The 26,603-nt window shown below is 41.2% G+C and overlaps 1 protein-coding gene across 1 annotated transcript in view; it reads left to right on the top strand.

Annotated features, from left to right (window-relative positions):
- The window catches only part of SDK1 (sidekick cell adhesion molecule 1), a gene marked incomplete at both ends in the record, with an annotated part of 357,418 nt that overhangs the window by 263,285 nt on the left and 67,530 nt on the right, over nt 1–26,603 (top strand). The window contains 6 exons of the mRNA XM_079542659.1: nt 2,779–2,877; nt 7,658–7,849; nt 9,668–9,789; nt 17,083–17,192; nt 19,255–19,405; nt 21,300–21,537. Coding sequence (XP_079398785.1) covers nt 2,779–2,877; nt 7,658–7,849; nt 9,668–9,789; nt 17,083–17,192; nt 19,255–19,405; nt 21,300–21,537 — 912 coding nt within the window. The remainder of the gene's footprint in view (nt 1–2,778; nt 2,878–7,657; nt 7,850–9,667; nt 9,790–17,082; nt 17,193–19,254; nt 19,406–21,299; nt 21,538–26,603) is intronic.

The raw sequence follows: 26,603 nt of genomic DNA, 5'->3' as shown, positions 1-26,603 counted from the left end.
TAACTATGAATTGATCTGAGAAATTGAGCACCAGGGCTTCCTGTGGAAATCGATGATTTATTTAAGTTTGTTTCCTTCTGCTATTCAGTATACTGAAAATGTCTATATCTATACTATATTGCAAGTATTTGTATAAAGTAAAACAACCAGCATCATGATGATTTAGTAGCTTCTGCTCTGCAAATTAAAGTCACATCCATAGAGTGAAAGAAAACTAGCTAAATAGTTTTGCATATAGACTGTTTCCTGCATCAGAAAATGTCTTAGCCTCTGTGGCTTCCTGGAAATGTTTGTTCAAGACATGTCTGTGGTTAACACATCCAGCACGTCTGTTCAGATGACAGCTGAGTTGCAATGGCACTCATATCTAGCTATGTGTCCACAGTGATCTTGGTTCTCAATAGGGTTTCTTTTCACAGAGCATCTCAAACACTGCTGCACATTTACAGATCCAAAGAAGAATTTAAAAATGTCTGCCACAGCCATTAAGATATTGTTTTTAGAAATACTACTTCTCCTTAACAGGGATCTTTTAGGTTAGTCAGTGTTCCCGTAAAGAAAATCTGATTAACAGCAGCATTCACAGAAGTGAGGCTCAGAGTGCTAATCCATTTTTTCATGAGACACTCTTGAAAGTTTATGAAGAAAATTAAGTACTTTCCTATGGGTTTTGATTTTGTGGTTTGCCTCCTCCATATGACCCAGGAACAGATTCTAGACTGCAGCCTTTGCTTGCTAGAAGGTTGCACAGATAGCAGTGCAACCACCAGAAATCTTATGAGCTATTAATATGAGCTGATATGTTTTTAACTGGAGTCAAGGCAAAAGGCATGGAGGAAAGAAAAACGTGTTAGGTTCTTATGTGCAGTATGAACATTTTGCCTGTTTTCTTAAGGAAATGAGGCTCTTGGCAGTGTTAATGTGTTGGTTGTCTGTCTCAGATCCATCTGTCTTTCTGCCTCCAAAAGCATTTTGATCCCATGGTTAATTGCAGGAAGCCAAAGATGGGCGGCTCCTAAGATTTCATGGGAATTAAGCAGCTGGGAAGAGGAAAGAAACAATATTTCTGCTAAGGGAGAAATGAGCCTTAGAAACTTTATGAAATTATGAGAAGGGCACAGTCAGACACAGAGAATATTTCAGAGAGATGCTGGAATCATGTACAATTTTAAACACTAGAAATTTCCATCATGGTACACGGAATGACAGACAGTCAGACTGGTTGCATATTTGTTGTATATGCAGACTTGTGCTGCGCAGAGCTTCTGCACTAGAGATGAGCAGCATTTTTTGATTCTGAGTCCTTCAGAAATGTTTTAGTGATGACTGAGAACTTCAGTGTAGCACGGCGTAATGCATCTTTGTGGAGGACTCGTTGAATCTAACTTGTTCCAGGATTTATGTGGTGAGTAAAAAGGTTTGAAAGGACTGTCATTCATGGTCTCAGGTGATCATTTTCTGTGTGTCTGCAAAGCCAAGTTGGGCAATCCTTTAAAAAACAGCGCAAGTAAATCTGTTTGCTGATGAACTGTAGGTCAAATAAAATGTGGCATCCAGTCAGAAGCGATGCGTCCTGGCTTGGTGTAACCTGCACCTGCTTTTCATTATGGCATTAAAACTGGAACGCAATGGCAGGAGCTAATTGGAGTAAAGCTTTGTGAGTATGTGGCTTGCATGTGTGCAGATATGTGTTCCTGAATAGTGCATAATTGCTGTGCTCTCTTCGGGTATTCCCGAGATTGCTACCAGATCAGCACTTTTCTGTACTGCTTTGACTACTACACATCGCAGAATGGTTTTGGAAATTTTCCTCCCTAGGATTGCAGAATTGCAAATGTGGTCACAGCCGACCTACTGGCAGGCTTCTTTCTTTATCGTAGCTGGAGGGGAATGAGAAACTGGACTAAAGCACAGAGGAAACAAAATATGAAATTGCAGACGAGAAATTGCCAACTGATGTCAGCGGAGCTGGAGGATACTCAGGCAGGGATCCAATGACAGAAGCAGAGCGAATATAAAGTGAACAAAAACTCCTTTTTCCAGTACATCAATTGAAGACAGAACAGCAGTTGGATCAAAAATCAGTCAGGATGTCTTCCTTGAAGATCAAAATTGAGGGAGGATGGCATATTCTTGACAGTCATTCCATTTTATGCTCTTTCATTGCACACTAGGGAGCTGAAATTTTTAAGAGCTCTTGAGCTACATCATAAAAATCCTTTAAAAGTTTCACACACTTGTATTCGTTTTGCAGAAGATAGTTGCCATTATGCTGGACATTTTTAGAGATGCTTTGAGGGACAATGTCCAAGTTTTGAGGCTGCCCTTGCTCTGACCTTCGCCTGCTGAAGGCTCCGTGCAGGCAAAGGGAGCACAGCCCCAAGGAAGCTGCACAGAGCAGCACGGGTACCCACATGCTGTCTAGGGGAAACAACAAACGCAATCACTTCCAACATTGCCAGCTTGATTGTTCTAATTAGATTAGATCAAGAAGAAAGACAGAGAACACATTGCATGCAGTCCCCCGCTGCTGCTCTCTTCAGTTCTCTGCGCAGTTGGGATGATGACTAGATAAAATAATTTGTGTGATGATAGCCAGAGTGCTTCTTAACACCTTCCATCCTTCCCCTCTCCCCTGCAGTTCTCACTGATGTTTCCAGCAGGCTTCCCTTGGTCCCAGCTCCATGTTGCAGTCCTCCAGCCCTAACCTTGCCACATGAATCACATCAGAAGTAAGTGGGCTTCTCGTGTTAACAGATTTCCTTTTCTGATTGCCAGAGCCGGGAGCTGTGGGACACCTGAGTTTCACTGAGATTCTGGACACGTCTCTCAAGGTCAGCTGGCAAGAACCTGTAGAGAAAAATGGCATCATTACAGGCAAGTATCAGCTGCTACTTTTTTTTTTTTTTTTTTTTTTTTTTTTTTTTACTTTTTTTTTTCTCCTCCAGTGTGTGGGGTAGAATGTATCACTGCAATGACAAAATGTTTGCATAATAGAACATTTAGGGAGAACTGGCTGCTGCGAGTACCAGTTTCCTGGTTCATCTTTTGGGTAATTGAAATGTCAGCTAGGGCACATTATAGAAAGTACGGGTCCAATTACTGGCAGCTCATGATTGTGGTCACTGAAAAGGCAGTCTTTATTAGAAATCAGCTCCCCATGGAGTTGATGGTGTTGTTAAATCTTCTGTGACCTCCACCTCTGCCACTTTAAAGTCTGAAACTTTGCGAGTTGGGATTTCCTATGTTGAATTTACAGCTGCAAAATCTGAATTGGCATTGCTAAGATTTGCAATCAAGACCAACCCTGAAATCAGCAGTATCCTTCATCTGTGATCAAGTGGCCTGGCTGTGGACTGCAGGACAGAAAATTTGCATTCATTACTTAATTCTGTATAAACCATCACAGCAGTTCAGAATTCTTGTTTCTTTGATGAGCTGGCCATCTGACTGCTCCCTGCTATTTATCTATTTATTCCATGCCGAAGTAGATGTAACATCAGCAACTTCATTATTTTTCATTAAGGCAGCTATTAATAGTGGATAAAATCTCTAGCTGTTATCAAGAGAGGCAATGTTGCTTTCAAATGGAAAACTATTACTTCTGCACAGGATGGACATTCTGTCTAACAAAGGATTTCAAGGTTGTGAATTGCAAGAAAACTCTCAGATTTTAAATGAGCTAAAATCGTAGTTGGGAAGGGATCACTTTGCATGGATCCGAATATTCTGTTTTGACAGCATTGATATTTTGTTTTTAATTTAATAAATGTGTATACCTATTTTTTTTTAAGTAAATGCTTTTGGGGATTACAAAGAAAAGAAAAGCAAAGAGACTCTTTGGCCCCTCCGCATTGTACCAGCCCAATTTCATGAAACATTTTCACTTTAGCAGAGCTGGTTATTTGGATTGGACTTGCTTCTGTCCATGTTTATTCTGTGAATCTCTAAGGCACTGTTTATATACATTACTTCCATGATGTTTACATTATCTGTGAGTTTTTTATGCACATGTTCTTATGCCTTATAGCTCAGTAGGCTTCCTGAAATATGCATTGATTTAACTGGTTCAGAATCAAAAACTAATAACTTCAGAAAGCAGAGCAGTATTGATTCAGTGAGGATGTCCGAAGCCTTCAAGCCTGAGTGAAAAAATCTAAATCCAAATCTAAATCTAAATCCAAATCTAGTTATCTAAGCAATACGGTGCGATATTCATCCATGCAAAGCTGCAGTTAGCAGCACTCTTAGTGCTGCAGAACTGTGCTTCTAGAAATGATCTGCAACCAGAGTGGGTTGAAACTTGGTGGAGCAAAATGATTCTGCATTATTCTTGTGGCAAATTCTTTTAGAAAGAAGGAACTCAAGAACTTGAGTTCGCAAAGAAATGCTGATGTAAAAAAGCCCAGCAAAGTTTATTCGAAAAGAGAAATGTCCTTAATGTCGCAAACTACATTTAGACTGTAAAAGCAGCAGAAGTGTTCATGGCCCTGAGCACCTCGGGTGGTTGCAGAAGGCCACGTGGAGTTCTGAGAGCTTTTCCTCTTCATTTCTGCTCATTGAAACCTTTACGGGCACTTCTTGTTGCATGCAGCAGCGCTGGGAGGAGGAGCGCACAGAGGAGGGGGCTGGCAGCCACCATGCTCTGGGAAATTGCCCATTACTCTTGCTGTAAATTTCAGTATCTTCCCCTTTCCCTCAGCAAACCCTGATTTATGAGGACCTGGATGCAGACGGACAGTTTGTGATTGGGTGTACTGCTCACTGGTAGAGAATTTACTCCAGATCAACAAAAAATTATTTCTGAAACTCCTCCGGCCATTAGTTTCTGTTAGGCAGCGTTTTATGGCTTTGATGGGTGCGATGGCACAGTGCAGGGCAGCTCCATGGCACCGTGCTGCTCCTGGTGTGTGGGCACCAAGGGAAGCACTGGGCTCCCCATGCATGCTGCTGGCAGAACAGAGAGCACGTTGTTACCAACCACATGTCCCAAAGTTCTGCCCATCTGTCAGTCATCGTGGCTTAAATGCTACTTGGGGGGATGCTCAATGTTGTTCCTTTCCTTCAGCATTGTTTCATCTGTTTTAGTTATGCATGATTACATCTGGCTTTGTGTCAGCTCAGCGTATATGCGTGTGTTTGCTGTTTTTATACAAGTAGAATTTATCCATACTTCAGGACTGAAATATCTGCAGTAAATGCCGCCTCTTTGTCTTTTCTTCAATTTGCATGTGAGCTGAAAAATATTTCCCAGCGAACATTTTTTCAGCAGATAAATACATAGAGACTATGTGCCTAATGGGCAGGAAAGCTGGGGCTCATCCCTGCAGTCACAGGGGAGAAAACAAAATGTTCAAAGAATAATCACCAACATTTGATGTATATGCAAAGTTCATTGAGATGGGAGGGAAGATGTCTCAATCATTCACGACTGCCTTATGTGCAGTGCAGGAAACTTCTTGCTGCTTGTAAGCAACAAATGGATGGGGAGAGCATGAGAAGTCCCCTGCTCATTGCTTATTCTGTTTCTTTCTTTGAAAAATGCATTCTGTTTTATTCTAGGATGGTTCCCTTTGATTCCCTCTGCCAGTCCTTGTGCAGGGTTCAACACATACAACACATAAAGTCAACAGAGTCCACAGATTTGTCAAAATCTTCATGCATGTTATAATCTTGCCTGTACTGCACACATTCTGATCACTGCAAATGATTCTCAAGCTAAAGGCATCAGGTCATTCTAGTGTCTCTGAGATACTGGTAAATTTCTGACTTTATTGAATCCCATTTAACAGATGGGACTTTTCAGACACTTGCTTAGAGCTCGCTCCAGATGAGCGTTCAGGAGTTTTCCTCCTTCCCCCAGGTAGTGTGTTGTCAGACAGGTGGTTGCAATGTAGCTCAAATGGTTGAAGTATCACCTCTCTGCTGTTTATCAGTGCCCTTTCACCTGAACCATAATTAATGACGATGTGAGTAGTCTGAGTCCATTTTCATACAAATATGTTAATGTGAAATTCTGTCAGTGATGGCAGCTAGCACCCGAGGGAGGATAACATCTCACACCTTTCAAACGCTCTCACAGATGAGTGTCTTACCATGCTTGTAGTTCATGAGATGATGCTTCCTTGTTGATCAAAACCATAAGGTATTTTGCTATTTCAATGTGTTAATCAGCTTAGGTTTAAAAAAATAAAAAATAATAATAAAAAAAAGCCAACAACCCCAACTGGTCTAAATTCCCCATCTTATCTGATGGGAACAGGAACCCAGTGGGGAGTTTCTCTATCCAGCTTGCCTCGTGCATGGTTGTCTCAGCGGGGTTCCTTTCTGTTAGCCCTTTTCATTCACTTCCATTTCACAGGCATTCAAGAGCTATGGGTATTTTTTATTTTTTTTTTTCCTTTTTTTCCCCTGAGTCAAATCACAAAGAAAGCTGCAATCAAGCAAACTTTTCAGACACGCTCCCTGGAGACTGGTGCAGCAAGGTTCAAGTGGGTTCAACTGAGAATAAAGTGGGACTGGGCAGGAGGAGGACAAGCAGATTTGGAGATAAAATTGAGCAAATCAGACAGTAGAAAGTTTCAAAAGTTCTTGGAAGGCAAATGGTTATAAAAGCGATAAAAAGAAATGAGTTTTAGAGCCTGGTTATGATATAAGAATAATGTGGGGTTCAGGTGAGTGCAGTCCTAGACAATAGATTGGCTACGCTACGGTTTTGAAAGAAAGGATAATGATTCACCCTGCTAAAGGATTTGTATGAGGAACAAGCAGTGGGGAGTAGGGTTTTTTCTGGTTCCTAGAGGATTCCCACCATGTTTCTTCATGATCATCATTGTTAGGTTTGTAAGTATTTCCAGATACACAGCAGTGAATGTGGCTTCAGCCTGGAAAAGAAGTGGCCCTACTCAGTGTATATAGATTTTTAATGAGGTGTTCTAGATGGTGAGAAAATGTTTTATTTTCCAGTGTTTCTTCCTATTCATTGTGCAGAGTTCACAGAATGAAAGCCTGCCTTTCTGTGAGATTATCCTCAGGTTTCCTAATCATTGCACAGCAAGCACTGTGCATTCATAGAGAAACGGAGAGACTCCATTGCGACTCCATGCCCCCGTGTGTAATCTGATGGGCAGTGCTTATCAGAAATAACAGTATTACAAAATACTTGGTTATTTAAGTCAATGTTTATTTTAACTTTTTTTAAAAAACTTTTTTTTTCTTTTTTTTCTAAAGAATAAGATAAGATAAAAGGTTTCCATCATCACAGAATCAGAGGATCATAGAATCATAGAGGCGCTCATTTTGGAGGAGACCTTAAAGATCATCAAGTCCAATCACAACCTAACCATACTACCTTAACAACCTTCCACTAAATCACATCCCTGAGCACCACATCCAAATGGTTTTTAAACACATCCAGGGATGGTGACCCAACCACCTCCCTGGGGTGCCTTTTCCATGTTGGACAAGACCACTGAGGTCATCTAGTCCAACCATCCATAGTACCATTCCATAGCTGTACCATAGCACCAGTGACACAAGCATGCCTTACAGAGGCATTCATTTGCCAGTCTCTGGGTTATTGCACAACAGTGCTTTAGGAGAAAAGCCAGATCCCACCACTGCCACAGCCCCTGACTGCCGTGTCATTGCTTTGCAGGCTACCAGCTCTCCTGGGAGGTGTATGGCAGGAACGAATCCCGGCTCACCCGCACGCTCACCAACACAACTCTGGAGTACAAGATCACAGGGCTGTCATCTCTCACCACGTACACCATCGAGGTGGCAGCTGTGACTGCGAAAGGGAGCGGGTGGGTCACGTCCTCCACCATCTCATCTGGGGTGCCTCCAGGTTAGTGAAACTTCACGGAAAGGGGTTAAAACGGGCTGATTTACATGCACACCAAGGGTCACGAGGGACTTTGATTCAGTTATGATAAATATGGGTTTGTTTACGCAGCATCAGAAGTCTTTACCGCATAATTTGAAGCTAACTCTTAGAAGGCATTAAAGCATTAAAATGAAGATTTGAAATTACCAGAAAGTTGGGTTTTGTGAAAGAAGTTTTTTGTTTTTGTTTTTGTTTTTAAAAAAAGAAGTTGTAGAGATTGCAGGAGGAACAGACAAAGCAATAAAGTGGATAAAGTAAGGAAGCTCTTGATATTTTCAAAGTAACGTAAGTAACTGAAATTAAACTGAGAGGAAACTGAAACTGAAAGTAACTGAATTAAATAAAAATTGCTGCTTTTGGGGAAAAGTAGAGTTTGGATGCTGCTAAATGAGAAAGGTTTTTCTATTTTAAGTAGTATAACTTATGTCACCTGTGAGAGGACATTTGCATAATGAAACCGAAATCTTATTTGCAACGTTTGGCATCTGTGGCCTGAGAAAGATTTGGAAAGTAGTCCTCTGCTGCATTGTCTGAGTTTCCACTTGGGCCCCTGGGCATTATTTGATTTAGCATTTTGCATTTGGATTTTAAAACTCAGCACTCTCCTTCATCCTGTACACAAAGCAAACTAAAAAGCCATTTCAAACCTCCAACCAGCAGTTTCTGTTAATTTATAGGCTGTACAAGTAGAACTTTTCAAAGTGGAGCAGTTAATGTACATCACTGATGGTAATCCATTTTTTTCCCTTTTCTGGTGTTTTTGAACTTTTCTGTGTGTCTTGAAGTATGCTTGCCTTTCTTTCCCCTAATCACAGGTAATTGTGACAAGTTGCAGGCTGGATCAATGCCATGCTGCCTGTCGTTACCCAGATAACAGCATTATCCTGTTTGGTCAGAGTTGGTTTATCGATCATAGCTCCTACAAATGTGAAGTAAATATCAAGAAATATTGTGTATTCATGCATACTAAAAACTACGTGCCAAAAATCTGCCCATTTTTGCCTGCTGCATTTGCACATAGTAAAACATTACAAATGATTACTGATTATTGTACTAATTTCCATTGCTTATGATTGCAGGTACTATTGGAAATTTATTCTGAACAATCTATATTTAATCCCTTTCCTGGGCTTGTTTTTGTTGATAATTCAGGCAGTATTAAAAATGTAAATGCCGCTGTAAGCTTGACTGATGTGAGGCAACGATCTGATTGGAGCTACAGATTTTTCCCCATAGAAGGTCACCCTCTTTATTTACAGCAGAAATTAAAAAAAAAAAAATCATTTTGCTTTATGCATCCATCAGAAATGGCTTATAAAGCCCATCTATTGTAGATCAATATGAGAAGCATAAAATGGTTCCACTACCCAAAAACCTGGGAGTCTTTTTCCATTGTTAATATATTAAAGCTGCATACACCATAAGAGGTAAAATGATTATAATTCTAGACAAAAAGCAGTGCAGCAGAACTAGGTGCCTTGGAAGTGCCTTCCCCCAGCCACCATGCTTTGTCTGTTACTCCCAAAATTGTAGCAGCAGTTCTGTAGAGGGACTCTCTTCATTTTTGATCCGTAAAATGCAGTGCATGCTCAGAGCAGCAGAAATTGTAATGTTGTATTTAATACTCAGCCAAAAAAAATCCCAACAATAAAACCAATGCTATTTTCTCTATAGTAATTGTTATAAAGGTATTTTCTACGCTGAAACACTGCCAGCCTGTGCTTCTGTGCTTTAGACCAGGAATATTTCCACCTCTCATGTGTGTTTCTCTTTCTGCAGAACTTCCAGGCGCTCCGTCCAACCTGGTGATCTCCAACATCAGCCCTCGCTCTGCCACGCTTCAGTTCCGTCCAGGGTATGATGGCAAGACGTCCATCTGCAAGTGGATAGTGGAAGGCCAGGTATGGCCCTGACAGAGAGCTCTCACAGAGTCAGAAAAGGATCATCACAAGCAACTCACTCGCCAGAGTTTGGTCCATTTATTTTAGAAATGGTTTCTAACCTGAGTTTGTGTCCTGATAGGTTCATATTCAGACCAGGTGTTAGCCAGAAATTATCTCATAGAACAGAAGTATAGGGAGAATTGCAGTGAACGGTTAAGATGTCATTATTTTGATACTGGCTGTATTTGTGCCATTTTGTAAGGGAATATCCTGAGGTTTTCTGTTCAGGTTTCTGGATTTGAATAGGCTGAATTCTCACCTTCATCAGCCTTAAATGATATTCCTCTTTCTGCTGCCATTATGCCTTGGAGGGCTTACATATTCCTCATTTGTTTTCCTGACAGATGAGCTTTGCTTCTTCCTTTCCACCCACAGATCTTTATAAATAATATAATCTGTTTTTAAGACCAAATGTTGGACTTCTTAAATCACCGTCACCACTTAGACATGTTGATACAATCACTTCACTTGATAACGAGACTGTTGTGAACAAGTTGGTACATTTTGTATAATTTACATACACATTATTGCATATTGCAGAATTAAACGCTGAAGTTTTATAATATGGTGGCTTGGCAGACTTTGGGAATCATGTGTTTGAGCACCTCTTTGGTATTGGTAGGAATTCAATTCTGTCATCGAGAATTACAAAAAGCCACTGAAATTAAACAAGTTTGAATGCTTCAGAATGGCAGTAATTATTGCTACAGTGTTCATCCACATCCTTCAAGAGCTGTCAGTACCAAAAGCAATTGGAGGGTTCTTGGTGTGCAGGGAGGGAAAGGAAAGATGAGTGTTCACAAACACCTGTCAGCATCTTATGCACTGCTGGTAAAGTCAAGGGACTGATGGTTCTGGTAGATCCTGGATCTGCCAGTGTTTGCTCCAACAGCCAAAATTACAGCAGAATCTGTCATGCTGAGTCTGAGCATTTCTTTGCACCACACCACACTGTTCAGCTTTGGCACAGCAAGAAACATTATTCCAAATGGATTTAATACTTGGAAGAAAAAAAAATCTTGCTCACATGATTAACAAGAAATCTTTTCAGTTATGCAAAGAAATTGATGATTCCTTACTGATAGAGTAAATCCTGTTTCCAGGATGACAGCTGCCTATAATCCTTTGTTCACAGCCCTTTTCTGCCAGCACTTTATTCAAACTTTTCTATTCTCTTGAAGCGCAATCTCACAGTGCTGTTAGTCAGGCTAAACCAAGAGGTCAGGTTGTCCTGTCCCCTCACTTCATCCCCATCACTCCCAGCAAGACTTTCTTGCTCCTAGCTTCTCTATCCTGTCATACCTGGAGCTGCTGTAGGGCTTGACCCTGCCAAGAAATGGGTTTCAGACAGATCTATTCTCTGTACAGGCTGTGTGCAATCAGAAGAGCCCCAATGCAGGGCAGGAGATGAGAGCATGGTGATGTGAGCAGGAGTTGAGGGCAGGAATGTCTCCATCCTGCCCTGGACCTGCCCTGCCGGGTTCCATGGGTTTTATATCTGTCTGTCCAAGATGTACAAGCTTTCACAAAACAGTTATGCCATGATGAAGAACTGTCCTGCATGTCAGTCCATGTTTCCCTCTGTACAGCTGGTTGGTAGTTTTACATTGCACACCCCATTTATACTGTACCTACTCCTTCATCTCTCTTGGGGCTACACCTTTCTCTAGATTTCTGTGTCCTCACAAGCGTGTTTTTCTTCTTCCTTTATGTGGTACAAAACTTTATTGGTGAGGGCAGGTCTAGAAAATCTTCCAAGTGTTCCATTTTGGCCAAGTGCCATTTTTGAAGTCTGATACTTCATGAACAGTTTGAATGAAAACACAGCTGGGAATTCCAGTTTATGTGAAATTTTTTACATCTGGCCTTGGCTTCTGCTTTTTGTGCTGGGATGTAAATTGACGGGATCCACTGTGGAACTAATTCTCAATTATGTCAGTGAACATGAGAGGAGACTCAGGTCTTTAAGATGTTAGTGCTGGTAGATACTGAAATATCAAGCGTTGAAAATCCCATTTCTGTGTTTCTAGTAAAGCCACTTTCTGTACTTCTGAAAGGATTTCTTAAATCTTTTTTCGGCAGTTTCTCTTCTGTCGTCACATTTAGACTGAGAGGACTGGAGCAAACTGGATTTCCAAACCAAAAGCTGCAAAAAAGTACCAATGCCATTTAAAAAGTATTTCTAAAATTGCTTTTCCATTACATGCGGTATAATCTAAAGAGAAGGGAGTCAAATGCGATATAAAGGTTTTGCAGACACTTGTTCAGAAGGTCCAAAAGTAATGGTCTTGTGGCACTGACACTCAGACTACATGTTCATCCCCAAAGAGTTTCAGTAAATCCTTCCTATTACCAGCAGTCATCCTGTACTCTCAGATTCAGAGTATATGTTGCAGACATATTTTTCTGGCAATTTGCAATGATGAATGACTATGAATCCCTTAATATGGTTTCATGTTTGCACCCTCTCTATGCTGCAGCAGATTCTGTTTATTTTGCCTTTATTTTTCTTGAGGTTCTGTTGGGAGAAGAACATAAATGGCAGTGTCATGGCTATTCCTTGGTATGAGTAAGGCCACAACACAAGGCTTTCCATGGCTGATGAGAGAAGCTGGGTTGACCTCTGTTGCACCTAATTTGTTTTCTGGTGATTAATATTACTGTGCAGACAGCAGAAGATTTGCAGCACCTCTTCACTAGTGGCATTCAGGTGTTGCACAGGTCAGAGAGCCACGAGTACATGGGCTTACTTTGAGGATTTTCTTAATGCCTTTCTGCTGTTTTAAGAGAGATTTCCTTATAATATTATCACGAGCAGCAGCAGAATTGGAAAAGGGAGTTTCAAAGTACAAAAACCTTGAAAGCATCCTCACTGTGTTCTCTTGTAAAGCTGTGAGTTGGGACGGACTTCACTTTCGCCATGAATTTGTTGGGTTCTGTAGTTTGTCAGTGACCAAGATAGGACTCATCCATTGTACGAGGTGATTCTCTTGGTGTCATTTTCTCTTCAGAGCTGGTAAATAAAGTGTCTGAAGCCCTGACAATATTATGACTTTGCCAATCTTTAAATCAAAAATGGGTGAATCGATTTAGGGATTTTGTAGGAAAAAAATGGCACCCAGGCTGACATCCTGTGCACCAAATTTCTCCCAAAGTGATTTCAAATGCCTGAGTTATAGACCTCTATAATGAAAACTCTGACATATCTTGAACTATAGCAGAACACAGGGTACATCTGTAACGCGCAGAAACATCGTGTTTCCCTATCCTGCTGTTAGTGCTTAATAACTGTTCACAATTTTGGAAGCATTACTGTCTTAAAAGAAAGATTGCGGCAAATGATTTGACATTCCAAAGTTCAATTTTTTTTGTTGAAATTTTTTTAAAGTGGAAATTCTGCAACTTCACTTACATAGTGCATCCCATCAGGCAATGTTAAGTCAATTGATAAAATTCATAAAAATTGCCAGTTTTAGAAATGGAGAAACTAGTCCGTAGAGAAGTAAAAGGTTCTGACATCATTTCCAATATTGCTTTATACCATCTCATTTCTGTAATAATAAATGAATGTGATCTTTTATTGAACATAATGCCTTGGTAACAGCCTAGAGATGGGGATTTATACGTGGCTGATAGTTATAGGGAATCATATGAAGCGATGCGGTGGAGATAGGTATTTTAATTGTGGCAGTTCCTGCTGATCTCCTGGGGCTCGTGGCCCTATTATACTGAGAACTGTTAAGATGCAGAGTGCATTTCTTAAAGAGTTTTTATGCCGATGGCAACAGCAAAACAGTTGGTGTTCTCATCTGCCTCCTAAAACAATGCACACATGAATACGTGTGCATCTGCCACAAGCATAATCCTTTTCTGAAGTTTGAGGATAGTGCTATCCAAAAACCAACAGTAAGAAATAAGCCTGCAAATTAACTTTATTTAATGCAGACTGGCTCACTGGGGACTCTGCGGCCCCCCATAGGACTCTCTTATCCTAACCACTGCCCATAGTTCTTTTTTGCCTTGTGGGAATCCCTTTGTACTCTGATTTTTGAAACAGAAATGTTTCCTCTGATCTAACATCAGAGTTCTTCAGCAAAAAATAATTTCCTTTTCTTTCAAGAGCCTGAAACTTGGAACCTGCTAAATGCCTTGAGAAGTTAAAAATATAGGAGCCCATCGGTGAAGATTCTCTTCCAAGACTCATTTCTGAAATAATTGCTAAATAAGTGAAACTTGTACTGAGTTAACAGTCACCTAGAATTGCTTGGCTGCACGATCAGAAATCACGCAGCAGTCCCCATGCTGCTTACCATGCTACCCTCGAGCCGAGCGCCCTCCTGCTTTGGAAAACTCCCCACAAAGGCAGCACACTCTCAAATGTGCTACTGACTGCAGCAGCAGATCAGACCCTTGAAGTTGCCCACGTGCTGGCATCAGATCCTGGCACATTGCAAGGTATTATTCTAACTAAAGCAAGTTCCTCATCTATTTAAGAAGTTTTGGTGAATTACAGAACTCTGCCTGTGCTTGATATCTTCTTCTACTTCTCCATCACAGCCTTTCAGCAGAGAATGAGCCTGAAAGAGGTGTGCTGGGACTGTCTGTGCCCCATGTTCCCCAGCTCATGAACCAGGTAGCAGCCACCTGTTACCTACTGGCTCCTGAGCTTCAGGGCAGCCAGTAGAAGTGACTCAGTTGTCACTTTCCATTTCCTTATAGGATGTACCCATCATTCCTAGCAGGGAATGCATTTAAAATTAGAAAGATGTGTCCTGGGATGGCTTCTGAGGGACTTGCTTTAGTCCTGGGCACATAAGAGCTTTCACCAGCTTTCAAAAAGTAAAAGATCCTTAATATTCCCCCTTTTGCAGCCAGCTGGTGAATGCACATCTGTAGAACAGGCAGAGGTTTTGGACACCTCTCAAGCTTGAGTCAATGCTGATTGTTTACAGCCCTTTGGGCCTATGGGTCTGAACCATGTGGTCCTTAATGTGGATTAATGATCTGCCTGCTGCTGCATAACGATTGAAACCTGCAGTCTTTTTTTTTTTTTTCCCCCTATGCAAGTAATATTTTTACAAGGGTTTATTGTTCTTAGAATATAAAAAGAAAACTCTAATGCACTCCTGGAGATTATTTGCAGCCTCCAAAACACTGTGGATGGTTGCTGTACAATTACTGCAGCACTTTGAATTGATGTTGTTAAGAGCAAGGAATTTCGTTAAAATAAGCATTCTACAAAGCATTTTCAACAGAATTAATCACAAACTTTTTATTAAAAGTTTTCAGTGTTTCTGTGACTGAAATCAATCCTCTCTATAAAGGATATTTGTATAATCTATAGTATCTCTTTGTTCTCTGTGTTTGTTTTAGGGCAGTTCTGTGTTCCCAGGCAGACCTGCATTGAGCTGCTTCATTAAGCTTCTCTATCTAGGAACTTTACCAACGTTTCTGAAGCACTGTTGGGTCTGGGAATTTCAAAAGGTCCATGATTTACACTGACATCTTTTTAATAAGATCTTTGGTGTGTATCAGTGTATTTGATTCCCATCAGTACTCAAAGACCAATCAACACCTTTGCAAGCACCTTCCTGCATGGAAACAGTCCTCTGCTAGAATAATCACCAAGGCTTCCTCTCACAATGCAATGCAGAACTTATTTCTTTGGCCTAATTTTCCTTGTGTCATTTCTTCATGCACAAACATAAATATGCAGCACATTGACTCCTGAGTGAGCAAAGAACTAAAACATCTATAAATAAATCAGGCTGCTTCTCCTGGAGGGAAAAAAAAAAAAAAAAAAAAAAAAAAGAAAGTGAATGAAACCTAATTTTCTGTTTGAAATACTTGGGATTTGCTAGATAGTTTGGGCTGTGTTGCTATCAACTGCCTTGATAATGTCTATGGCTGTAACTAGTATGCAGATCGTAAGTGATCTATTTTAAAAAGATTAAATAAGGTTACTCTTTTCACAGTAGGTTGTGAGCTTCTGAAATTTGTTGCCAGAGCAGTGTGTGGAAGTAGGCAGTGTCAGTATGTTTCAAAAAGGATTAGTCACCTTCATGCACATCAAGTCCATAAATAGATGCTGAAGGGAATAGCTGCTTTTGTCCCTCCAATATCCCTCAATACAGAATTGTGGACACCAAGGTAGGGTGAGGGAACTGACTTCAAATATGGCCAGGCTCATGGCTCTCCCCAAGTGGTATTTTCTGTTGTTGGAGCTGGAATGCCAGCTGACTGGAATGTTTGTCCAACCCTGAGGGATATTTGATGAAGTGGGATCTTCCCGGAGCTGCAGTGGAAGAACGGAGTGATAGCATTTCATTGAAGCACTCACTGTCTTTCTTTATGGCAGGTTTGAAGCACTAGAGCAAGAGTGCATGGTGCTAAGGAATTACAGTAGGGAGCCTTGTCTGAGATCCCATCTCTCTGCTCTTGTGACACTCCAGAGTGAAACTCAGCCACCCACCAGCTCTCATCCATCTCCCTTTCCACAGTGTTCAGCACACAGCCCTGCACACCAGCACTGCTGTCTCCCAGGGTCTCACATCTCGCTGGCCTTCCTCTCATGCCTTGTTGGTTTCCTCCTTAAGCCCTCGTTCAACTCCATTGCATCTCCAGCAATCTATATGGAAAGCAGTGCTCTCAGTTCCCATCACTTTTGTTCCTTCTAACAGTACTGTGGCTGAGGGACTGTGTTGGGCTGACTTTCAGCAGAGTGCTGGGGTTAATTAATACAAAGCATTGCACGTGGAAGAGCCTGGTCTAAGTGCATCCCAGCAGCTGAGGTTAAAACACTTCTGTACTTTGACTTTGTTCTTGTTTCTCTGTCTTCATTTCTGTGGCATTTGTCTCCATTGAGACTTATTTAGTATGCATCAGTTCATGCGAGTTATTATCAAGGCTATTCTTCATTTTGTTATATTACTCCTTGATACATTCGTATTGTTGCAGTGAGATTGAATTGGGTAATAGCTCTCCCACGGTGTTCTTCTGGAATAGATCCTCTCAGAGAATCCCAGTGAAGTCCCAGCAGTACAAGGAGAATTGGCTAATGTGGCCATGCTCTTACTAGAGCTTTTTCATATGAAAATAAATGCTAACTGGATGTTGTGTGTTTAGAAGTATTTTTCCTTCCTCGGTAGTGGAGGCACACACTGTAAAAAAAAATGAGTGTATGTAATTATCTACATATATATGCATGTACACACACACACTTGTGTTTGTATTGACCTTTCCCATGTGTAGGTGGGAGTACTGGGTGATGAAGAGGAGTGGGTGAGTCTCCACGAGGTGGACAATGAACCTGATGCTCAGATGCTGGAGGTACCAAACCTTACTCCTTACACTCATTACAGGTAAGAACAGCAGGTAATTAGCTGCAGCATGATTAAAAAAAAAAAATAGCAAGTTGCAGTGTGGAACAGCTTTCCTAATCAGGAACAGCTGGTTGTATTTTGTTATCTGAACAAAAGGGAAAAGGTTCACTGTTTCCACAGTTTATACTTAAAATTACTTGTCTGATACTGTTAATTGTAATTTACATGCAATACAGTTCATAATGTTAAAAGGGAAGCCAAGTGCACAGTGAGGAGCTGTTGTGGGTTACTGATATCCTGTGACTTCCCTCATCTGAAGAGTGCACCACTGTAACATCAATCAGTGGCAAATCAATTGTAGTTAAACTGGTGCAAACTTGTAATTACATATTTACACCAGCTTAAACATTTTATTGATTTAGCTTAATTTGGTAACATCAATTAGATGAAATCTTTGTTTATAAGAATTTCCCAAATTAAACTTAATAGATATATGCAAGGTTTAGGCTGATTGAGGTGAATCTACATCATGGGTGCACCCCAGTTAGATGAGATGGATTTTTAAAATCAATGCAATGCAAATGATGTGTTGATTTAGCACAGGCAAGATCTGAGAATTTGAGATATTCAGTCCTAACAGAAAAATGCTTTATAAAATAGCTTGTTAGGGTCTCTACAAAAAGAAAAAAAAAGCCAATCCTTAAAGATGGAGAGCGTCATATGTGAAGTGCAGGTTGTACAACAACTCAGTGTTCAGTGTCCATGTAAGTAAGCATCACTTGCACACCTAGCATCTGCATAGAGAAATGCCTTAGGGATAACAAACAATAAGGAAGTATATGATGAGTTTGGGATTTATTTTGTAAACATTGAACTTTTTGGTTTGTTTGGTTACTACGTTTGTCTCTCTGGAGTATTGTGCTTATTTTCCTTCTGTACCTATTAACTTCTGGGGTGACCCCCTCTGATTTTTTTCATCATCATTCACACGCTAATGCAGTTCCTTGAATTTTGGTTGGCTGTTTCCTCTCAGGCATGCACCAACACAGGGATGAGCTTTTGAGTTTCGTTTACATAGAACAATTTTATTTTCTTTTTGGAAATCCAGAAGGTTAGTGCCAAATGTATTTATTGTTCTATAATCAGTTTTAATCATTACACGTCAAGGAAATAAATAGTGAGAGCTAATTATGAGAACCCATCTTTATTGGCCAGCTTCTTTTCTACGTTTTGTGCCAATGGTTTGGAAGTAGAATCAAGGACAGTATTTGTTCAATGCATTTGTTCAATGTGTTTCCTGTAGAGCCTTTTCTAGGGTTGATCAGAGTAGACAAACAAACACAGCCGTGTTGACTAGCTCACTCTTATCCCAAACTCAGCCATTAGGTGCAAAAATGCAGTGCTTCATGTGAGCAGGTCATGTGCTGGGTACCCCTAATGGCCGTACTTGTGCCCACGAAGGGTGAGAGCATCTGAAATGAACAGCATGTCTTAATTATTTGGTGCTTCCTGCAAAAAGATTTCTCTGAGTCTTCTGTGACCCAGTGGGGATTTCTATTGTGGAAGAGATGGTTTCAAGCAGACAGGTTATTTTTTAAAGAGCCATATCCATATTAAATAACTTAATCTTTCTTGTGCAGGAAGGCTGAAAACGCAGCACGAGGATAAATCAGCTTCTTTCAACCAGTAATTGAGGGGAAATGTTATCACTGGTATATTTTTTATATTGACAGGGAATGAGAATATCTGAAGTTTGATATTTTAATACCTTTCTGGATGTATTGTATAAACACTGCAAAAGAAAATCACTTACTGCCAGCATAAGCTCATCAGACTTGGCATAATTAACATAAATTTCTCACACAAATACCTAAGTTTCTAATCGACCCTAAGCTAATCTCATTTTCATTTTCATTTTTTCTAATACCTGAGAGGATCTGAGCACAGTTACCACAAGCCATTCAGCCGTGAATACAAAGGGGACCTGCACACAACCACCTTTGCAGGCTGTTGAGTTCTACCCGCCCTGTACCTCCCCATCCCTCCCACTCCAGGGGGCTCACGGGTTGATCCCACACTCTGCCTCTCCCTTCCACCTCAGGTTCCGGATGCGGCAGGTGAACGTGGTGGGTGCCAGCCCACTGAGCCAGCCCTCACGTGTCATCCAGACCCTGCAAGCTCCTCCAGACGTGGCCCCCAGCAGCGTGAGCGTGCGCACGGCCAGCGAGAGCAGCCTGCGGATGCGCTGGGTGGTGAGATGGGGATGGATGGGTGCAGGGGTGGGCTGCTGGCAGCTGGGGTGCAGCTCAGTCCCTAGGAGCTGCCTGCAGCTTGGGAATGCTTTTCCCTCGCGTTCAGCATGAGGCTGACGGCAAAATTATTTCCTTTTTTCAGAATAGTCGGAAATCTGAGACTTACCTTAAGTGCCTTATTAATCACGTAAATTGCCTACTGCCACTGCCTCTGCCACTTCATCAGGGGAATATATGCCTGTGTGTAAAACCTTGGCTTCTGAGACTCCAGTTCCACCGTCTGGGTCAATGTGTGGGACAGAAATATAATGCTGGAGCCAATTTGCAGTTTCCTGGGGCTCAGTTGTTTGTGCTGAGTAAAACTGTCCCCAGGAGGTACACAGGGGCCATTGACAGCCATTCTGCAGATACTGAGCGGTTCAAAGATGGCAAAGTTTGCACATTACACTCCTGTAGGAAGATAGATGTGGGAAAGTCTGTGGGGTTATGTGATAAAATCTAGAAATAAAGAATTAATTGCAAAGATGCAGTGGTTGGTGACACCATTGCGCCCCTGTGACTGTCTCACTTACCACACACCGGGACTTGTTTGGCAATCAGTTTGCTCCAGAATGGTTTTATTTCTCCCTGGGTAGGATTTTCTGGGGGTTACTGTGGTGTGAAGCTGTTGAAGCACAGGTTTGCTTTTGCCCACACGTTAGCTTTTCCATTCATAAACTCAAACTTCAATGCATAAACTTACTGCTGGGAGACAAAATCTGGCTGAGACAAGAAGGAGTTGCTCCCATCAGTGGGGAATAATTCCAGTTTGCTGTTGAAGAACAGGACTGAGTTCTGAACCCTGAAAGACTGACAGATCTTACCTGTAGACACTCATGAAATGTCTCAGGGTCCTACCAAATGAACAGCGGTGTCTATAGGAGAGCTTTGACACTTATCTAGTAGGACCCACATAACTCATTCATGGCTTCACCATGCCCACATTTTTAGACCTTTGGTGGCCACATATCTTACATCAAAATCAACTCCAAGTTGTTTTCAAAAACTTTTAGACTTGTGTTTCCTTGCTGTACTATCTAGGAAGCCTGGTTTTCATGAGTCCAACTGTGCAGGGTTCAGGAGATGCCAACAGCGCAGCTAAAAATGCCGCAGTGTACCTTTTTCATGCTTGATAACATCAGCATTTGAAAGCATTTAATCTCTCTTTCTTGAGACCTACAGGTGAATCTGTGTCCCTCTGGGAGCTGGGAATTCCTTCCTTCCAACAGAACAGGGGTCACATTTTTAGCCCTGCTTGCCTGCAGGGTATAGTCTTCTGCGCTGTGAAATGTTAATGGATATCAAACTTTGCCAGTGAGTCAGAACTGAATCTCAGCCATCTGTAGCATCGTGTAGTTAGTTTTATGAGGAAAAACTTGAAACTTCATGAAGTAGGCTAATTATTTCATATTTTAATCTCTGAAATTGCTTGGGGAGTTGGAATACTGGAATAAATCTCTGCTGATAAATGAGCATGGAGAGAGTCAGTAAAAAAAAAAAATATTTTAAAAAAAGTACGATAAATGAATTTGTCACATGCTTCAGCAATTTATCATTCATTTCCATATTTAATCACAAAGTCCTGAATATATTGCATTGGTTTCATCTCTGGTGATGCACCCACAGCAAGTGGCATAGTTCTGTCTGCGTATCGATGTGGCACGAAATTAAAGTTAAAATTGAAATCTCAAACAACACAGAAATTAGAGGCCATGAAACGTAAATCAGCCCTTCCATCTCTTTTGCCATCTTGTGGCCTTACACGAATTCAGACCGCCCTGGTATGCCATTTGCAAAGCTCTGGCACTGTGCTCTGAGCTGTAATGTTGGGCTTTTCTTTGGATTTCTCCCCCAGCCCCTGCCTGACACGCAGTACAATGGCAACCCAGAGTCCGTGGGGTACCGCATCAAGTTCTGGCGCGTGGATCTGCAGCCTTCTGCCCTGCTGAAGGTCATCAACGACCGGCTGGAAAGGGAGTGCACCATCGAGGACCTGGAGGAGTGGACGGAGTACGAGCTGCAGATCCAGGCCTTCAACGCCATTGGGGCAGGACCATGGAGCGAAGTGGTGCGAGGTCGGACACGGGAATCCGGTGAGTCAGAGCCCCACGTCGGCTGGGAAGGACAAATCAGAGAATTTGCAGCATGTGATGCCTTTTTTGGTTCAGCTTTTTTTCTTGTTGACCCATTAAATCAAAAGCATAAAGAAAACAAATGATCTCTGGGTGCACTGAAGGCGAAAAGATATGGAGACGTTTGAGAGAGCTTATTTATATATTTAAGAATTTTACTCCTCTCATGTTCTCATACGTAAACCTATAAACCTGCATGAAAGGTTTGCTTAAACCTTGTTTATTTAAAGCAAATAAAACAACCTCTTCCTGCTCCTGCCACAGTTTGGCAGCATCACAGGCAGCACAAGGAGCTCATGTCCATCCTTCTCTGCCTCTTCTTCCTTCTTAACAGCTTCATTGCCCCTCATTCTCCCCTTCCCCCATCCACTCCTGGCCTGAGGCAGGTTTTCTGGCAGTCATGGTTATCTGAAATTTAATTTCAAGCACTACATATTTCTAAAAGGGCACAAATTATTTTAGAGGGATAATGAGCCACATGGAAGTGAGATAATTATTTGAGCTTTTGATGACACATTTTCAAAACTACCTTCTAAAACTGTGTACGGAAGGTTATATAGACATAACCTTCGTGTAGACATAACCTTTATGTAGACGTAACCTTCACGTAGACATAGAGCACAGGTACTGCGTTGTCTGATTCATCCATACTATCATAGAGACTTCAGGCAGTGTCAGCAAACTCACAACTTTGGGCAGCAGTAAATTATTGTTAGCACAGCAGCAAATGGTAAAAACAGATCTTGAAAAGCTGCTCTCTGGTTGTTAGCTTCCACATCACCTATTCCCAAACCTGCATGCACCTGAGAAATTAAAATTTATGTTGCAGATGAATAAAAGAATAGGTGTCACACGTGGTTTAAAAGTTAAGTACTACTGTGACTTGTATTTATGCAAAGCCCAATGCTGATATTTTTCTTACTATTTTTTTTTTCCATTTTTCTTCATGAAAATGTTTTGGAATTCAATTATGTCCATGCCCCCACCTTGATAGATACATACGAGCATGCGTGCGCACTCTGCACCACGCAGCATCATGTGGCATGAAGCGTGAGAGCTGTGCAGAGTGCACAATTTGCTCTGCTGCCTCACGTAACTGTCCTTTGAACTGCTGAGAAGAAGGCTAGACAAAGTCATCCTACTCCATTAAAGTGATGCTTTTTGGGAAGGAGTAATTGGAAAGCTATTGCCAGAGGTATTTTAAACAGGGCATGTTTGTACTGGAGTTAGAGATAGTGTGACCTAGACAAAATAGTTTTGAAGTGTTTTGTGTCATAATAAAAAGATACCACGTTCTCCATTTTCTCCTTTCCACTGCTCTTCAAACACTTCTTTTGAAAGGAAGTAAATACTAAGATTAAGCAATTTCATAAAACCTTAGGATTACAGTGCTCTTGCTCAGCATCTAAAGATCAGAGGTTACACGTGTGTGTTTGGCATTTCCTCTTGCAGTATTAAAAGAGGGTTGACTTGAAACTGATTATACGAGGCACGCTGAAACCAGGATCAGGATAATACAAAGCTGTGATCTGGGCCGTAAGGACTCATTTGTGTGTGCTTTTTTTTTCATGTACTTTCTTTGATACTAACATCTGATTTCTTGAATAGAGCAAGCCAAGGCTCAGACTTCTAGTTGCATCTTTTTAGGTTTGCAGTACACAAAAAGCGCTGGCATAGCAGCAAGCTGCATGAGAGAGAATCTGCACTTAACCTGTAAGCACCTCCAAATGGAGTTAAAATATGGATAAAAGTTACCCATACCCAGAAAAAGAGGTCAAAGCACTTTTTAGAACTGGCTTTTGAATTATGAGAGAAATTGCACGTATGCTTTCAAAGTACTCTAGGTCTCCTAAACATTATGGTGTTAACTGCAGAGTAACAAGCTCAGTTTCCACTCTGTACACTGTAAATGATAGTGGGCATGATAAAGAGAAAGCAAGAAAGTGTGAAGAATTGTAATGTGTAGAGAAACTTTGATGGGGCTGATTTGTTTTAAACATAAACCCTCTTATTTTCAAACAGTTCATCCCAAACACACCTCACTCAGTGCCTTGATATCTTCAGGCATTCAGTTACATGACTGTGTGTGCTTGCCTCACAAAATGAGCTCCTACATGAGCACAGGCTCATGCACGTGGCAAGAATCAGTCCCTTGATTTGTCAGAGTCTGCCCTTCACAAAGCAAGTTACCGTGTGATAAAGCATGGCTGGGTAATTCAGATGTGGCCCAATGTCACTGCAGAGATTTGTCAGTTTGTACAAGCTGAGAGTGAGCCCCTGATATCTAATTTTATAGGCAGAATGCTTCCATGCTGTGCTGCAGCTATGTTGCTTTTGCCATGAACCTAGCTCCCAACTTGTACTTCTTAATTGATGTCAGATGTACCATATGCCAGCTTACTTTTTACTTTCAGAAAACAATTAAGGGTATTCAGCTAAAATGAGCTGCAAAAAAATGAAGAGAACCATGTCATCACAATATCTAGCTTTTTTAGCATGCCAGAATACAAACTAGCTTATTGAAGGCTGCCTTGGGTCCACTTAAAGACATGCAACAGCATCATTTGCTGTATATTAAATACAGTTTTATCAGATGTAGAAAGAGGATGCATGATATTAGATGTCAGCACAGATAACTAAAAAACTTGAGTTGTTATTGAAGTCCCAGTGCAAAGTACCAGTAACTCTATAACTTCCTATATTTGATCTTCTAAAGCACATCGTGCAGCTGGCACTTTGCTGGATTAGCTAATCATTTCGTTTCGGTCTTTCCAGTTCATTTCTTTCAAGCTCTGAGATATATTTTTTTTGGACACTGTTGCTTGGCTTCTGCTCTGTTCTTGGAGGTTACTAATGAGAACTCTGCTTTGGAACTTCCAGCAAAGTCTTCAGTGTGACAGTTAAGGAAACAGCATCAGAGTTTGCAGGGGAAAGAGGGATTATACGCCTCACTCAAGTCACTGATCGGTCATAGCAGACCATAATTACTATGAAGCTGGATATCCTGAGTGAGGAGAGGGGTCGGATAAATGGATGTTACATTTCAATTCATTCTTTAAAGGGCCGATCAAACTGTGTTGCCTGATAAGAGACGGGCAACAATAAAATCTGTAATATCAGTTGCACACCCTGAATTCATACATCCATATTAAAACGTAATTCTCAACACCAGTATGACAGAAGCACTGGAAAATTAATGTAGAATGAAATACACGATGAGTACAAGGATGTCTGCATTCAGGTGCTGGGCTGAGATTCCTCCCCAGCGAGAGGGGACATTGTTCTGGCCGTTGCTGGGGATTAAGAGGAGTGTGGGCTAATAAACCTTCCCATCTGCCATTCTGTCCTTTGTGAGCTTCAGCATCCCTCTGCCAGCAGCAGGATGGCACAAACACCTCAAAGCAGCCATGCACACAGGGCCAGCCGGCCGCAGCCCGACCCTTTGTGAATTTGGGATATCTGGTGGCTGCTGATCAAAGGGGAAAAGAAATATTTGTAAAATAAAGGAACTTTTGCTCCTGAAAGGGTTCAAACCAGATAAAATAAAAATAAATGTGGCTGGAAAGGGCTTCTTTCCTCTTTGTGTTCTGGTTTCCCGCGACCCACCTCCACCCTTTCTCCCTCCAGAAGTGATTCATGTGGGAGTAACTCTTTGTGAAGATCTACAGATAAAGTTGTGGCAGCTATCCAAAGACATTCATGGCTCCTGGCAATCTATTTTCCTTTAACATAATTATATCCTTGTGGGGGATAAATCTAGAAGATTTAAAAAAAAAAAAAAAAAAAAAGAGCATTTCAGCATTAGAGGGGAAAAAAAATCGGATTTCAGTCTGCTGCAATGGCGTGTGATGGTGCCCTGCTTCTCGTGTCCCAAATAATTGGTAACAGGGAAATTGTTTCAGAAATGACTATCTCTGTGGCTAACCTTGAGTGCACAGGGGTGGGGGCTGGTGTATTTTATTTTTCCATTTATATTAATTCTGGTGTCATACTCATTATCTTGTTCATGTTGCTAGGAGATTCAGGCTAGCCTTCAAACCAGCTGATCTGTTCTTTCATTCGGACAGCCAGGGAAGCATTACTTTTTGGCAGAGATTTGTGCTCCGCTTTGCGATGTACTCAGGACCTAATCAAGCCTTGCTGTCCATGAGTACTCATGTAACATAACTTGGTGAATGTTCTCTCAAGGTCTGACAGGTGTATCACGCTTTAGGAGAGATTATACACTTCAGATGTTGGAAATGCCATGAGGGAAAAAAAAAATGGAAAAGGGCAGCATAAAATGTGAACTCTTAAAAATAGTCTCTGGTTCTGCTTGCATAACATTGCATAGCTACTGAGCTTGCCCACCAAAGCTTGCAGTTGCCTGGTGGTTCTGCATTGGGTTGAGTTTTAATGGCATGAGAAAATGCAGGTTTGCTCCTCTGTCGAGTAACAGAAAATTACAGTGTTCCTGTGCCATCCATTCTAATAATGATCTTGGTTTCATAAGAGCCAATTTTACAACATAAATGAAATAGGCATATCTTTCATTTACACCGTATCAGTCCCTGAAAATACACCTTGCCTTAATGTATCTGTCTATAATTGATGTATTGCAAATGTTAAGCACCATCACATAATCAAAAGGCTTCGAGGTTAAAACACTTCTCACTGAACTGGGAGGTCTGGGTGCAATCCAGTGGCTGGAATTATTGCTAACTCTAGACAAGATGCTATAATTTCCTTTTGAGCAACATAGGAAGCCAGGGTGGCATAAAACTTCATGTTAGAACAGATCATACCATAAGATAAACTCCCATTCATAAAAATTTCTCACTTTTGGCATAGGGAAGTAAGATGTATGGGAGAGAAAAACCTGGGAGATAGACTTTGTAGAAGTCCAGCAGTCTAAACTCTAATTACTGCAAACATAAAGAACCTGAAGTTTATTCATGTCTGCCTGTATTTAGTGCCTGCCTGTAGACAGTGCTTAGTGGTGAATGTTAAGCTCTTTACAAATATTGTGTTTCTTACATGAACTGGTA

This window comes from Tetrao urogallus (assembly GCF_951394365.1).
Source record: "Tetrao urogallus genome assembly, chromosome: 15".
NCBI lineage: Eukaryota > Metazoa > Chordata > Aves > Galliformes > Phasianidae > Tetrao > Tetrao urogallus.
The sequence above is the reverse complement of the archived record's forward strand: the minus strand, read 5'-3'. Positions and strand labels throughout refer to the sequence as shown.